Raw genomic sequence first — 12,702 nt, 5'->3', positions numbered from 1 at the left:
ATATTTGATTTAAATGTTTTTCATTTTTAAATATTTTAAATAAATATTGTTTTATATATTTAAGTTAAATATTTGTCATAGTTAAATTAAATATATTTCATATTTTAATCAAATATGTTTCATATTTAAAATAAATATTTTTATATGTTTAAAATAAATATTTGTTTATATTTAAAATAAATATTTTCCGATTTAAATGAAATATATTTCATATTTAACTTAAAAAGTTTTATATTTTGATTATATATATATTTCCTATACATTGAATATATTTCGTTCAAAAATACTACCTAGTACAAGTGAACTCTATTTAATTTTAATATTTTTGTATTTAAAACCCGAATATTTGTTTTAAAAATGGGTGTGTTTCTTTTTACTATGTCATGTTTCTCCGAGTGTTCATACGGCTCTTCCCCTTCCTCAATTATCGGGTAGATGTGTATATGTATACATATATTTCTCGTGGTGGCCGAAAATACGTAGAGTTTTTCTCACACAAGTTTGCATGTTAGGCGGGGTCAGGGTTTTAGACAATGCGTTTCGCACGTTGGCGGGTCTTAAGCGGGGTGGCCCCCGCGGGGCTGGCTAATTGCCAGTTTGGGCCTTATCTAAATTGCCGCATTAGCCAAGAACTTGTGACTGCCGGCTGGGCCCTCAATGTAATTAGTTGAATTAAATGCTTGGCTGGCCAGCAAGAATCCCATAGCCCAGAGATCCCAGCGATCCCAGCGATCACAGAGATCGTGGCATTGAAAGAGCTGCGGAGCCAAAGGTCTGGGGAAAGGTTCTCTCTTTATTTCATCTAACTTACAAATAGATAAATAAATTACATATAAAAAAAATGGGGACACAGGGATCACATTAGTCCAGATCCAGGGTGGACACACTGCCATCGGCCTTGGGCATGTCGGGAAAGCGGTGGAAGAGCGTCGATGAGGGCTTCGTTTCGCTGTCCAGCCGCGTCTCATAGATCTTACCCTCCTGGTTGATCAGATACCAGCTGGGCGTGGGCGTGGCCCACTCCAGCTCCTCTCGATTCAGACCCGTTATGGGCGCCACTGTGGGCAGTCTCTTGGACAACTCGTCCAGGTCCTTGAGGTACACATCCAAAGCGCGATAGTCCGTGTTGTTCTGCACCTCGTGGGGGGCGATGAACTGGGGTGGTGCTGCCCCAAGGAGATCTTGCTCCTGCCACAGATGACGTATATTTGTCATGACATCCGCATAAAGTATGGAATCATCGCTGCGGGCCACCGATCCACCATCATTGCGGTTGTTATTTGGTGATTAACGTGAATTTCGCAGGCGACTGGCCAACGGAGTTGCGGAAGTCGTTGAAGTGGCAGTGCCACTCAATGCTGCTGCTGCTGCCGCTGCTGATACTGATTTGCCTGTAGTTTTTGTAGTGGGTATTACTTGTGTTGTTGTTGTTGTTGTTGCTGTTGGTGGTTGCGCTGTTGTTGTTGTTGTTGTGGTTGTTGTCGTTGTTGATGTTGCCTCATTGCGGAAGTTGCGACGCCTCTCCCTAAGTCTCTCCCTCTGCCTCTCCACTGCTTTGGGTGGCTTGAACAGCCTTTGGCGACGTCGTCGACTGTCGCAGCTGTTTGTGGCATTACCGTTGCACGCCGGTGACTTCTTCACCTCATTGGGCGCCTCCGCCTCCGGCTTCGCCTGCCCCTCGTCGTCGGGCAGGTACAGCGTGGCATTCCTCAGCAGATCCCCAATGTGCGCCACCAACTTCAGACCCTGCTGCACACCGTAGGCGCCGTCGGCCTTGCTCCTTGTGTTGGTCTCCCGCTTCATGCGCTTCTGCCGCTTGTGCTCCTGCTGGTTCCGACTGAGTACCGCTCGCAGGCGCTGCTGCTGGCCCCGCTGGTAGAGCTGCTGCTCCAGGGATTTCTGGGCGATCAGAGTGTGCGACTGCCGCTGGATGTGGCGCTGTCGGACCAGCGGCAGCTTCTGTCGCTGGCGATGCAGCAGACGTTCGGTCTTCCTCACTGAGGCCAGTATCTCCATGGGAAGTTGTAGGTTATTGCTGTTGCCGGCCAGGGGCATGTTCTGGGTCTCCTGGGTGAGGAGGTCGCCTGGGCGTGGCTGGAGCTGTGGCTGGGGAGGCGTTCGATTGGTGCTAAGTTTGCGTGGCTGCTCCCAGACGACAGCGGGACCCAGGGGCTGCCGCTGGCGGAGACGCTTCAACTGCTGGAAGTGCTGCGGCGGCTCAATGATCCTGATCACATCTCCCGCATCGTCATCCACATAGCCTGGATGTCGGCCGATGTCCTGCAGGTGAGGGGGGACCCGCTTCTCCGGCTGCTTGGGCTCTGGCTTGGACACACGATACACGGGTGGACTCGAGGTATTGTTGCTGGGGACGAGTACTTCCCTGAGCACGGGGATGGTCTCCACCTTAATGCCATGACTGAGCTCTAGAGCCAACAGCAGCAACAGTATTTTCCCCATGGAGCCTGACCTTGTCACTAGCTGGTTGCCACTTGTTGCTTGCCACTTTTACTCTCACTCTCTCAAGGCCAAAGCGAAGCGCGATTTTTACCACTGGCAAACTTTTCACTTTTCCCGAACGGCGGCTGCTCCACAACTGTGCATAAATTGTGCTATCATTGGGCCTTTATAAAATTTCCTCCTCGGCGTTTTTCCAATTTTCCAGTTTGATTGGTCCGAAGCCTTTCTTCTCGTTTCTCCTACTCTCCCCCAGCAGAGACAGTGGCAGTGGCAGTGGCCGAGGCCAGGCAGCAGGCGGCAGCATGACGAGATGTCTTTGAAGTCGTCATCGTCATCGCCATCGTCTTCGTCATCGCTCGGCTCGGCTGCTGCAAATGAAAGCGAAACTGGCAACACGACCGAAGTGACGTTGAAACCCGCAACACACAATCGCGAGTTGCAAGCTGCAAGTTGCAACGTTCAATGTTATAACTGGTCAAAGTCGAAGTCACAATCGAATCGAAGTCTGGAGCCTGGAGCCAGTTCGTTTCGCTTTAGAAACCCACTTTGCATATGCGCACCGCTCCGCACCGCACCGATCTCGGCGGTGGTTCGGTTTGGCACATTTCAGCCACCAGGTCTCCCGCCCCCCCAGCCGCCCCAACCTCCCTGTCCTCCCCCCTTCCGGTTGTCTTTCTGGGGTTTGCAACTTTCTGACTCCACACGCTATGCGACACACAAACTAGTTTCGTATCGCATCTGCAAGTGATTTTATTTTCTCGGAGCTCGTATCTCATTAGCGGTCGCCGCTTGACCCTCAACTTGAACTTCGCCAGAGCCCCATAAATAGACAAGTATTTGTGTCAGCCTAGGCGAACGGCGAAACCGAATGAAATAAATAGCCATTTGGGATACATTTATTAGGGTTAATATCATATAAATAGTTCGCAGAGAAAATGAAATATATCATCTTGGAGAAGACTTAAATGTTAGAGATGATAAAACATGAATATCTGTGGCAAAAAGAGCTGAGAAAGGTTGCTTAATAAACAGTCTGGGTTCATGAAATTGTTTTGCTAAGACTTTCCTCTATTGGTCAACTTATCTGATAGATAATTGAACATTTGAAACATTTCAAATCCTATGAAATTAAACTTAAGCCTAAGCTACTCTCAGACTTTTACGTGTCGAAAGTTTGGAGACCCCCTAGACTTTTCTTTATTAAATACTTGTATTACCTATTATTATTTATGACTAATATTTGTGTGCTAAAGTGATTTTGGACCAAAATTAGTTTGTAATCCTCATTCTTAGAATTTGAAATATACCCCTAACATTAAAAAAAAACCCGATCTGGTGAGTTGTCTACTTTCATAAATTTTCCTCGGCCTTTGCAAAGCCAACACACAAAGCAATTAATAGATTGATTAGATAATATTCCAATCTTTTAATGTGATTTTTTATTGGTGTCGATAAAATGGCTATACCTGAAGAAAAATCGAGACAAAGTTGAAGTTTTCTACCGTTTTTAATTTCAAGTTGGGGCTTTTTAACATTTATTTTTTTTGTATTTTATGGTCCTATTTTTAGACTTCAGTTCTTTAGTGAAATTTTTTTTCCAAGAAAATAAGTTACTAATCATTAAAATTGTTGAAATATTGAGAAAGTTACGTGTTTTTTACTAAATCAATACTATTTTATAATACTTTAGGGAATGCTCGTTTTGAGATTTTGCCAAGTGTTTCATCGATCAAAAAATCACCCTTAATTTGATTTAAATCTCCAATTTAAATTATTATTAATCTAGAACTTAGTTCTTGCTTTTTCCAAGTCTTTTATTTTCCGAAAGAGTTCCATAGCAGCTAGCCTTTAAGCGCAAGCTCCAAATCGTTAGTTCAAAAAGCAACCGCTACTAACTGCTAGAGGCGCCACCGTATAAAAAGGGGAGGAGAAAAGCGGAATCGAACGATAAACGGCGAATCGCAGGCAGAATCGGTATTCAAAGAATTTAATATATTTAAAGGGTATTTACATTTTTTCTTTTGCTTTTTCCACATCCCACACAAACACAAAAAAACATTCCCAAAAATTCAATAAATTATATTTTATTGCTAAAACTCTTGCGACGATCCCCGAAAATAGGTCTTTCTTCCTCCTTTTTTTTCACTACACACTACAAAATAAATAAATAAATAGATAAACATAGATGGTTAAACATTAGAAGGGGGGGTGGCATGGGGGGAGTGGAGATTAGACAACTACTTGATTATGCTCTTCCTGGAGCCTAGGAGAGGGGCAAGAGAGCGGCAGACGAGCACACGGTTCGGCGCTGTTAATACGTTAGAGGAGGGGTAGTGGGATTTCGAGTTGGAGGCAGGGGCGGAATCATGCGACTTATGTATACTAGGGCGCCACAACCATGGGCTGCCAGGCATTGTCATTGGCAAAGCCCTGCCGGCCGCCACCCAAACCAGCACCAGCACCACCGAGACCACCCACCACGCCACCAGCACCACCAGCACCACCAGCACCAAAGCCCATGCGACGCTCATGGGAGGTTGTGGGAATCGGAATGGGATGCTGAAAGACTCCAGTGGCCATGCCAGTGCCAGTGCCTGTGCCTGTGCCCATGCCGATGCCAATGCCCATGCCCATGCCCGCAGCTGGACGGACACGCTGCTCCATCAGACGTGACTCCTCCATATCGTAGTCTCCTAGTCCTAATCCTAATCCTCCGGGAGTCACTGCCAATGTCTGCTCTGCCCTCCTGCTGCTCTTCTCGAAGAAGTCTATGATGGGATGGTAGTTGTAGTTGATGCGCTTGGTGCCGTTACTTGGCCCAGCCGAGGCACCATCGACGCTGCTGCTACTCCCGCCGCTGCTCGTGTAAATGGAGTTCACATGGTAGACGGAGGCCGGCGGCTGTGGTAGTGGCGTCGACTGATGCTGCTGCTGGTGGCCCTGCTGTTGCCGTTGCTGTTGCTGTTGCTGTTGCTGATGCTGTGTGGTGCGCTCGGTCGGAAGAGGCGACGCTGGCTGGCTGGCTGCCACTGAGATTGGGATTGGTGCGACTGCCAGGGGCGTGGTCGCTGGGGGTGCATAGAAGCGGGGTCGCGACTTCCCACCACTGCCCCCGCCCCCGCCCCCACCGAGGTGGTGGTTGCGCTGGTTGAAGGCAGGCTGAGATGTCGCAGCTGTTGAGGATGCAGCAGGGAATGCTGCGGCGGCTGCTGCGGCTGCTTGATGGGCATGGGTGGCATGATGGGCACTGGAGCCACTGGAATGGGAGCTGATGATGGCAGCGGTTCCTGTTCGGGCTGGTAGGCTTGTGGTCTGTGGTAAGCGAAGCCGGACTCCTCCAGCGGACGATGCAGATGATGCAGATGATGATGCTGCTGCTGAAGTTGCGGCGGTTGCGGCGGCTGCTGTGTTGGGGTGGGTGGAGGTATAAATACGCTTGCGATTGATGGGCAGACGCTGGATGGGCTTCTCCCCAGCACTGAGCACTGGGCCAGCAAATGGGTTTACGTTTACCTCTTGGTCGGTGTGCATCTCACTTGGCGCCAAATCCAAGTCCACTCGCGCCTCATTCTGCTGCTGCTGCTGATGCGGCCGGCGTCGGCTCGCCTGGCTGTAATATTTCTTCGAGCTAGCACCGGCTCCACCCTTGTGGTTGTGGTGGCTACTCTTGTAGCCACTGCCAATGCCACCGTACCGTGGATCCTCCTCGACATCGTCATCGGGCGGACTCAGATACGGGCCCACGCTGGTCGAGGCGCGCATCTTCTTGCTGCCGGCATACAGTTCGTTGGTGTCGCGCCCGTTGAAGGTCGGATAGCGCAGGCCCAGACCCAGCTCATCCTCTTCGCTGTCCTCGGCATAGTCCAGGTCCTCCTCATTGATGGTGCTGTAGCCATTCGAGCCGACACTCTCCGGCTTAAAGTTGGCCAGCGGCGAGTAGTCCTTGGCCTGGATGGAGGACAGAGGCGGGAACTGCTGGCGATAGCCATCCACCTGGCAGGAGCAGCAGGTGGGCACCTTAAAGATGTCCACATGCAGGCCCCGCACCTTGTCCCAGCTGAGCAGACGATGGTAGTTGTAGACCTGCGAACAGTGCGAGCGGTATGTCTGCGCCAAGTACGAGCAGCTCTCCCCAGGATTGCTGCAGGGAGAAGAGTGTTGAGATGGTAGTCTCCACTGATACATACACAGTTCCTTCCAGCTTACCTGCACTTCTCCAGTCTCAGAGTTTGGGTGTGCTGGCCCGTGTTCACGATGTACTTCCACTCCCCGGAAGCGGACTTGGCCTTCTGCGGTCGGGCGTAACGCACCACGCTCAGGCACATGCCACCGGCACTGTTGCCCTCGTCCTCTCGCCTGTTCGGAGACCAGAAAGAGATTAATACCATTAGAGAGCTCTCGGAGACGCCACTTACCGCTTCTTCGTGAGGCTGAAGTCATCGAAATCCTCGCTTAACTCCAGATTGTTGTTGGGTTTGTCGTAGAACTCGGCCAGAAGAGCGGACATGGCGTTCTTGTGCCGCCGTATGCTGCCCATGATCTGTTCGCTGTTGGAATTTTGGGTTTTTTATAAGAATTTATCTGCAGATACCACCGAACCGAACCGAACCGAACCGTAACCGTAAACGTAAACGTAAGCATAAGTGCATAAGGGATCATATTCAGGCGTGGGGGGAGTTCCATAAATTATTGTTTTTATTTTGTTTTAGACTAATATATTCACTAAACTAAAGACTAAGAGTAGGACCTTGACCAGGATCGGCACCGAGCACCAACTAGCTACAGGGATCGGATCTTACAGCGGATAGTCATCGGTGCGGATGCACATGTTGCTGGTGAAGCGTTCGCATTTTCGTTGCGCCACCGCCGGCGGCACCACCAGTGGCTTGTGGGAGCTGGCCGAGGTCTTGGGCCTGCCCCGAGACCCGCTCTGTACCCTCTTTCGTTTGACGGGCGCCGCCGACTTCTGGCCAGGATGTGGCCGCTTGCCCAGACGGTACCGCGGACCGGCAATCAGTTCTTCTGGACTCGGCAGTGGCTCCTCCGGCAACGGCTCCTCGGCGCTGTTTCGCTGCAGATCCAAGCGCTCATCGGCGTTCAGGGGAATCACATCCGTGCCATTGAGACCGGCAAACGCGAGATCCTCGATCTCCACATAGGACTGATTATTGGCGCCGCTGCTGGGCTGCTGAAAAGAGGTCGTGTTCAGGCGGATGGTGCGTCCTGCTATGCCCCCCAGGAGCTGTTGCTCTGTCACCGAAACGGGCACGGAGCGGGTCAGTTTGTGGACAAACTCATTGGCCGATCGTCGCACCCTGCTCCTTGCATCCTTGCTCGAGGAGTTCCTCTTCATATCCGCCGACTGCAGGGCCTCATTGATCATCTGCGGATCGAGCACATCGGATTGCATCTCTTCGAAGAAATCCTCCAAAGAGGCGGCATCCTCTGTGGGTGCGGCACTGACATCGATGGTGCCCACATGATCATCCTGCTCGGACTCCTCCACAGTCAGCTGATCCTGCCTGCGTTTCAGCGGGGACTCCTCCACAGTCAGCTGATCCTGCTTGCGCTTCACTGGAGCCGTATGAAGGAGTGCTGCCGAAGCCAGGTCGGAGCCCAGATTGAGATACTTGCGGGTGGAGCTCTTCACCAGATTGGCCAGATCGTAGACAATGGGCAGAATGAGCTTCTTGTCATTGCCAAACATCATGCGGACCTTCAAAGGTAAACGAAAGGAGAGATGGTAGAGGGGGACTTTCATGGGGAATGGGGAAGGCGTTTACCAACCTGTTCTAATCTCAGATCGTGTCCCTGTTTGGCATTCATCTGGGCCGAGATGAGAGCCGAGAGAGCCAATCGCTGCTGGGAGGAGAGCACCCGGAGAATGGGCATCACCTCGACGAACTTCTGGCGCAGACCCTCGTCGGTGAGGGCTTTCGACAGGGCATTCCGCAGCACCTTTTCGCGCCAGTCGAACTGTGGGATCTGCCTCTCTGGCTCCGGCTCGTCCAGATCCACACTGAAGTCCAGCATATTCGACTCTAGCTTCTGTTCGGCCTGCTGCTCCTCCAAGTCGTCCAGCTGCCAGTCGTCCGTGATGGTGGGGTCCTTGGCATCCGCAAAGTCAAAGTCCAGCAGCTCGTCATCGCTGTGGACGAGGTCCAGGTAGAGCACACAATAGAGCAGGGCCCAGAAGAGGCAGCCAAAGGCGCGGCCAGCTTTCATTTTTATTTATTTATGTTTTTTCGTGTCTCTGTGGCTCTGTGGCTCTGCGGCTATGCGGCTTTTGTTTCACTCAAATGCCAAACTGAAAAGCAAACGAAAGTTAATGCCGGGGCGGCGGTCAGTTGCTGTTATTAAGGCACATTTAATTTCCCAAAAACAAAAACAACAACAACAACAAATGACAGTTGGTTAATTGTTTATTTATGAACGCCCAGCTCCAACGCCACTCACACGCTTTCAAAATCCACCTCAAGTTATTCTTAGAGTTTTGTGTTTTTGTGTTTTTGTTTTGTTAGAAATGTTGGCTTTTTGTTGTTGTTGTTTGGCTTTCCTTTGAAAGTAAAAGTCATTAACATGAGCATAAAAGACTATTATGGATGGAGGGGGAGGGGAGCCATCATCGTCTTGGCCTGGCTATTACAGCAGCCTGACTCTCTGACTCTTTAGCTATGGCCATGGCTTTTAGGTAATCGCACACACTCAGTCATCATCATCTCATCGCTCACTTCGAGACACATTTGCTGACTGCCCAACAAGGCGTGAAGCACCTGGAACCACCTCTATAACTGTTGCTCCGGTTGTTGCCACTGATGTTTTCAGACGGCAGAGGGCAGGGGGCGGTTTATGACTCGTCTTTTGCGGTAATAAGCCACGCTAAAAGGTCGTGTGATTGATATGTTGTGGTGGGGGGGGGGGGGGGGGGGGGGCTTCATCATTTGAATAAAGACATTTCCCTTAACATGTAAGCTTGAGCTTTTGCTTTAGTTTTCTCTTCTTGTCTCAATGCAAATATCTACGATGGAAAGTCTTTCTTCTTTCCATAGCCCATAGCTAACTACTCCCAAGCGGAAAAACGGTCTCCCAGCTCCTGCAGCTGCATCGATGGCTGCTGGATAGATGCTGGAGGTGCTGTGACCTTTTGTGCAGATGAAAAGTGAAAATTCGGCACTGCCACTGCCACTGCCACAACCGCAGCAGTTGACAGTTTAGAAAAGGCAGCCAAGGCCAGACCGCAGCCAGGCCAAAGGCAGCCAGCATTTGGAAACTTGTGACGGCAGACGTGGGTTAAAAGATTGGCGAGAGATTCGTTTGTTTTTTTCAGGCTTTGTCTGGGCCCAAGATGCAGGCACCCAAGCACCCAAGCACCCAAGCAGCCAGGAGGCAGTCGGGCCTTCAAGCAGTCAAGCCAAACAAATAATTGAATGAAATGATGAGCAAAACTTGTGGCACGAACGTGAGGATGCTGCCGTTTAATTTATTTCGCACACCTGCACAGAGAAGACCCATCATCGGGCGCTCTGCTAATGGAGGAGGCGCGCGCGAGGAGGCGAGCGAGTGCTTCTGGTTTTCGGTGTACAGCCTTTGCATACGGCCCATGGCTGGGAAAGTGCAGCGATGCGATAAATCAAATTAAGCCAATAAGTCGCCGCTTTGTTCCCATATATGTACGATGTGTACGAACAAATGGCGGCCATTATTTCGCCGTTCCCAGGCATCGCATCCCAGCAATTTGGCGTGGGTGCTTCTTCGCCAAGAAAGTAAGTACAAATTGTAAATGCCAATGGAATGGCAGCTTCAATGGGAATTAGCTAAGAGTGGGAGTTGCAGATGAAGATGCTGCTGCGGCTGCTGCGGCTGGTGCAGCTGCAACTCGTACGTTGCATGCCATTTCTCTTCTGCGAATTCTTTGGGCCACATTAATTAGGCTGTAATTTGCGTGCGTTTGCTCAGACAAACGAAACGGGGCCAGAAACCAGCCACAGATAGAGTAAGCCACAACAAAAATTGAAGAAAACGAATTAAAGCGCAGCAAATGGCAGGCAGAAGCAACGCAAGAAAGTCGTCGCACTGACAATCTCCAAGAGAATCCTACACTAAGCAGACTCTAAGCAGAACTAGGTGCTAACCGACTAACCTAGTAAGCGAACCCGCTGAACCACTAACCAGAGACGCGTCGGGCCACCGCCAACCGAACACCGCCAACGAAGCCAATCAAGAATCAATATCTACTGCGCTCTGATCTGTCATCACAATCGAAACCGATTTGGCGGGGCCCTAAACGAAAGACTTAAGACACAAACCTCAGCGCTTTGGGACCGGGCTGCAGGCACACGTACACGCACACGCACACGCACACGCACACAGTCACTCCCATTAATAAACACACACGCACACACACCTTACGCCTTAAACAGCTCGGTCGGACTGACACAATTTCCTCGGGCGTAAAGAATAAAAAGAATTCAAATTTTTGTGCGTCGCTGGTCGGTCGGTCTGTGGAGTGTTTTTTGTATTTTTACCATTTAGAAAGTTGTTTCCATTTCACATATTTGGCTAAAACACACACACACATACGCACAAAAAGAAAATAAAAAAAAAAGAAATAAACGTATTTTAAAATTCGAATTTCGATTTTGTTCCGTTTTCTTCTCTTTTCGATTTTATGATTAATTTATAAAGCAAGAGACTGAGCCTCAAGAAATCACCTCAGATTGGGTCCACTCCTGTTCTGGTCCACTCTCTGCCGCCTCACACTGCTCTGATCGCCTCCGATTCTCCTGCTGCTATTTCCTGTTGCAAGCGGCAGAACCACTGTTTTTACTCCACTTAAAAAAAATAATTTTCACTTTTCTATGGATTTGCTCTTCCGTTTCGCTGATTTTCTGTTCGAATGCTGCTGATTTTTTCACACTTTTCACAGGCGCCTTAATTAACAGATTTTCTACTTTGCCACACTTCTTGACGGCTGATGTCTGATGTCTGATGGCTGCTCGGCATTCACCTTCTTCGCTTGGGCTGGTTTACGGCCTGGCCTGCTTCTTCCGCTTGCTATGTCTTAGCGCTTTCAACACTCGCCGCAGACTGATATTGCTGACTGCTGCCTGCTGCCTGCCTCAGCTGCGGCTTTCTGCTGCTGCTGCGGCTTTCTGCTGCTGCTGCTGCTTCTGCTGTGCTGCTGCCTCGCTTCTGCTGCTGCTGGCCATGCTGCCAGCTCTGTGAACGTTCTGGACCGGGACAGGGACGTGTTTTGTGCATTGAAAATGTCTTTCGGCTAATTGCTTTTCTTTCTGCAGGTTCGCAGCAGTTCATTGAACCGTTAGCTGGCTTCGATTTGCATTTCTCTGGCATAGGTGCGGGTATTATGCGGAAACTAAACCGATCCATCAGGTAGCCAAATACTCACTCGCCAAGTTCGTGTCTTAAGTCATTTGTTTTATTTTTGGCAAACCATTCGGAGTGGGTCAGGAAGCAAATGGCCGTAAACGGAAGCAGGCAAAAATTTATGTATTTAAACGGCTTTCTATTGGCTTCATTAGCCGTGGCCAAAACATTTTGGCCACTTCACGGAGGAGCCCACTAAACCGTCCGGGGGTCAAGGAAAATTAATTTCACAGCCAACGGCAGGCAGGCAGGCAGGCAGGCACTTTCGTTTTCCAAAAGCTCTCGGCCCTCGATGGCAGCTTTGGGCAGGCTGTTAGCGCCTCCGCCTTTTGGTCAGAGGCGCCACAGCTTGCACAGTGGCACAAGCACACACGAAACATTAAAGGAGAATGTGAAAACAAAAGAAAACTGGGCAAACATTTCCTACGGAAATTGTATGCCACTGTCCTTTCTGGCACTGCCACTGCCACTGCGGCCAGTGCCTCTGCGTCTAGTAATGGCCATTGTCGTTTCGCTGCTGTGCGCTTTATTGTTATTTCTTCATCATTGGCTTAAAGTTATTAACCATCCAGCAGCAACGTGCTGCAGGGCAGGCAGGTTCCAACTGTGGCACTTTCAATTGCCACTTTGTGGAGAGCATTTTCTTCACACTTTCGTTGGTAATCACAGCGCCAAAACGGCTTTGGCTTTGGCTCGGATTTTCATTTCACACGCAATGCGTTCCAGTCTTAAACGCATTTTATCTTAATGTCCATTTGGAGGCATTACCGCATCGTTGGCCGTGTGCTTTATTGCAGCGTCATCAATCAGTCGACTGGGGGGGGCCGGTCCGCGTCCAAACTGTCGCTTCCAGCT

General features: G+C 49.8%; 2 protein-coding genes across 2 annotated transcripts; both read right to left on the bottom strand.

Annotated features, from left to right (window-relative positions):
• Positions 1-854: 854 nt before the first annotated feature.
• LOC108165390 lies at positions 855-2,611 on the bottom strand. Its single transcript, XM_017301427.2, is given in 1 exon segment — positions 855-2,611. A coding segment is annotated over 1 exon segment (1,599 nt). The 5' UTR covers positions 2,461-2,611; the 3' UTR covers positions 855-861.
• Positions 2,612-4,552: 1,941 nt separating this feature from the next.
• On the bottom strand, positions 4,553-11,534 carry LOC108153684 (neurotrophin 1). The gene is made up of 6 exons (XM_017283802.2): positions 11,172-11,534; positions 8,248-8,767; positions 7,260-8,176; positions 6,876-7,007; positions 6,667-6,816; positions 4,553-6,601 (listed from the first exon to the last, which is right to left on the bottom strand). Exons 2-6 carry the CDS (start codon positions 8,683-8,685, stop codon positions 4,843-4,845), a joined length of 3,396 nt encoding a protein of 1,131 aa, XP_017139291.1. The 5' UTR covers positions 8,686-8,767; positions 11,172-11,534; the 3' UTR covers positions 4,553-4,842.
• Between the last annotated feature and the right edge of the window lie 1,168 nt (positions 11,535-12,702).

This window comes from Drosophila miranda, chromosome XR (assembly GCF_003369915.1).
Source record: "Drosophila miranda strain MSH22 chromosome XR, D.miranda_PacBio2.1, whole genome shotgun sequence".
Classification (NCBI taxonomy): Eukaryota; Metazoa; Arthropoda; class Insecta; order Diptera; family Drosophilidae; genus Drosophila; species Drosophila miranda.
This window is presented reverse-complemented; position numbering and strand designations above follow the sequence as displayed.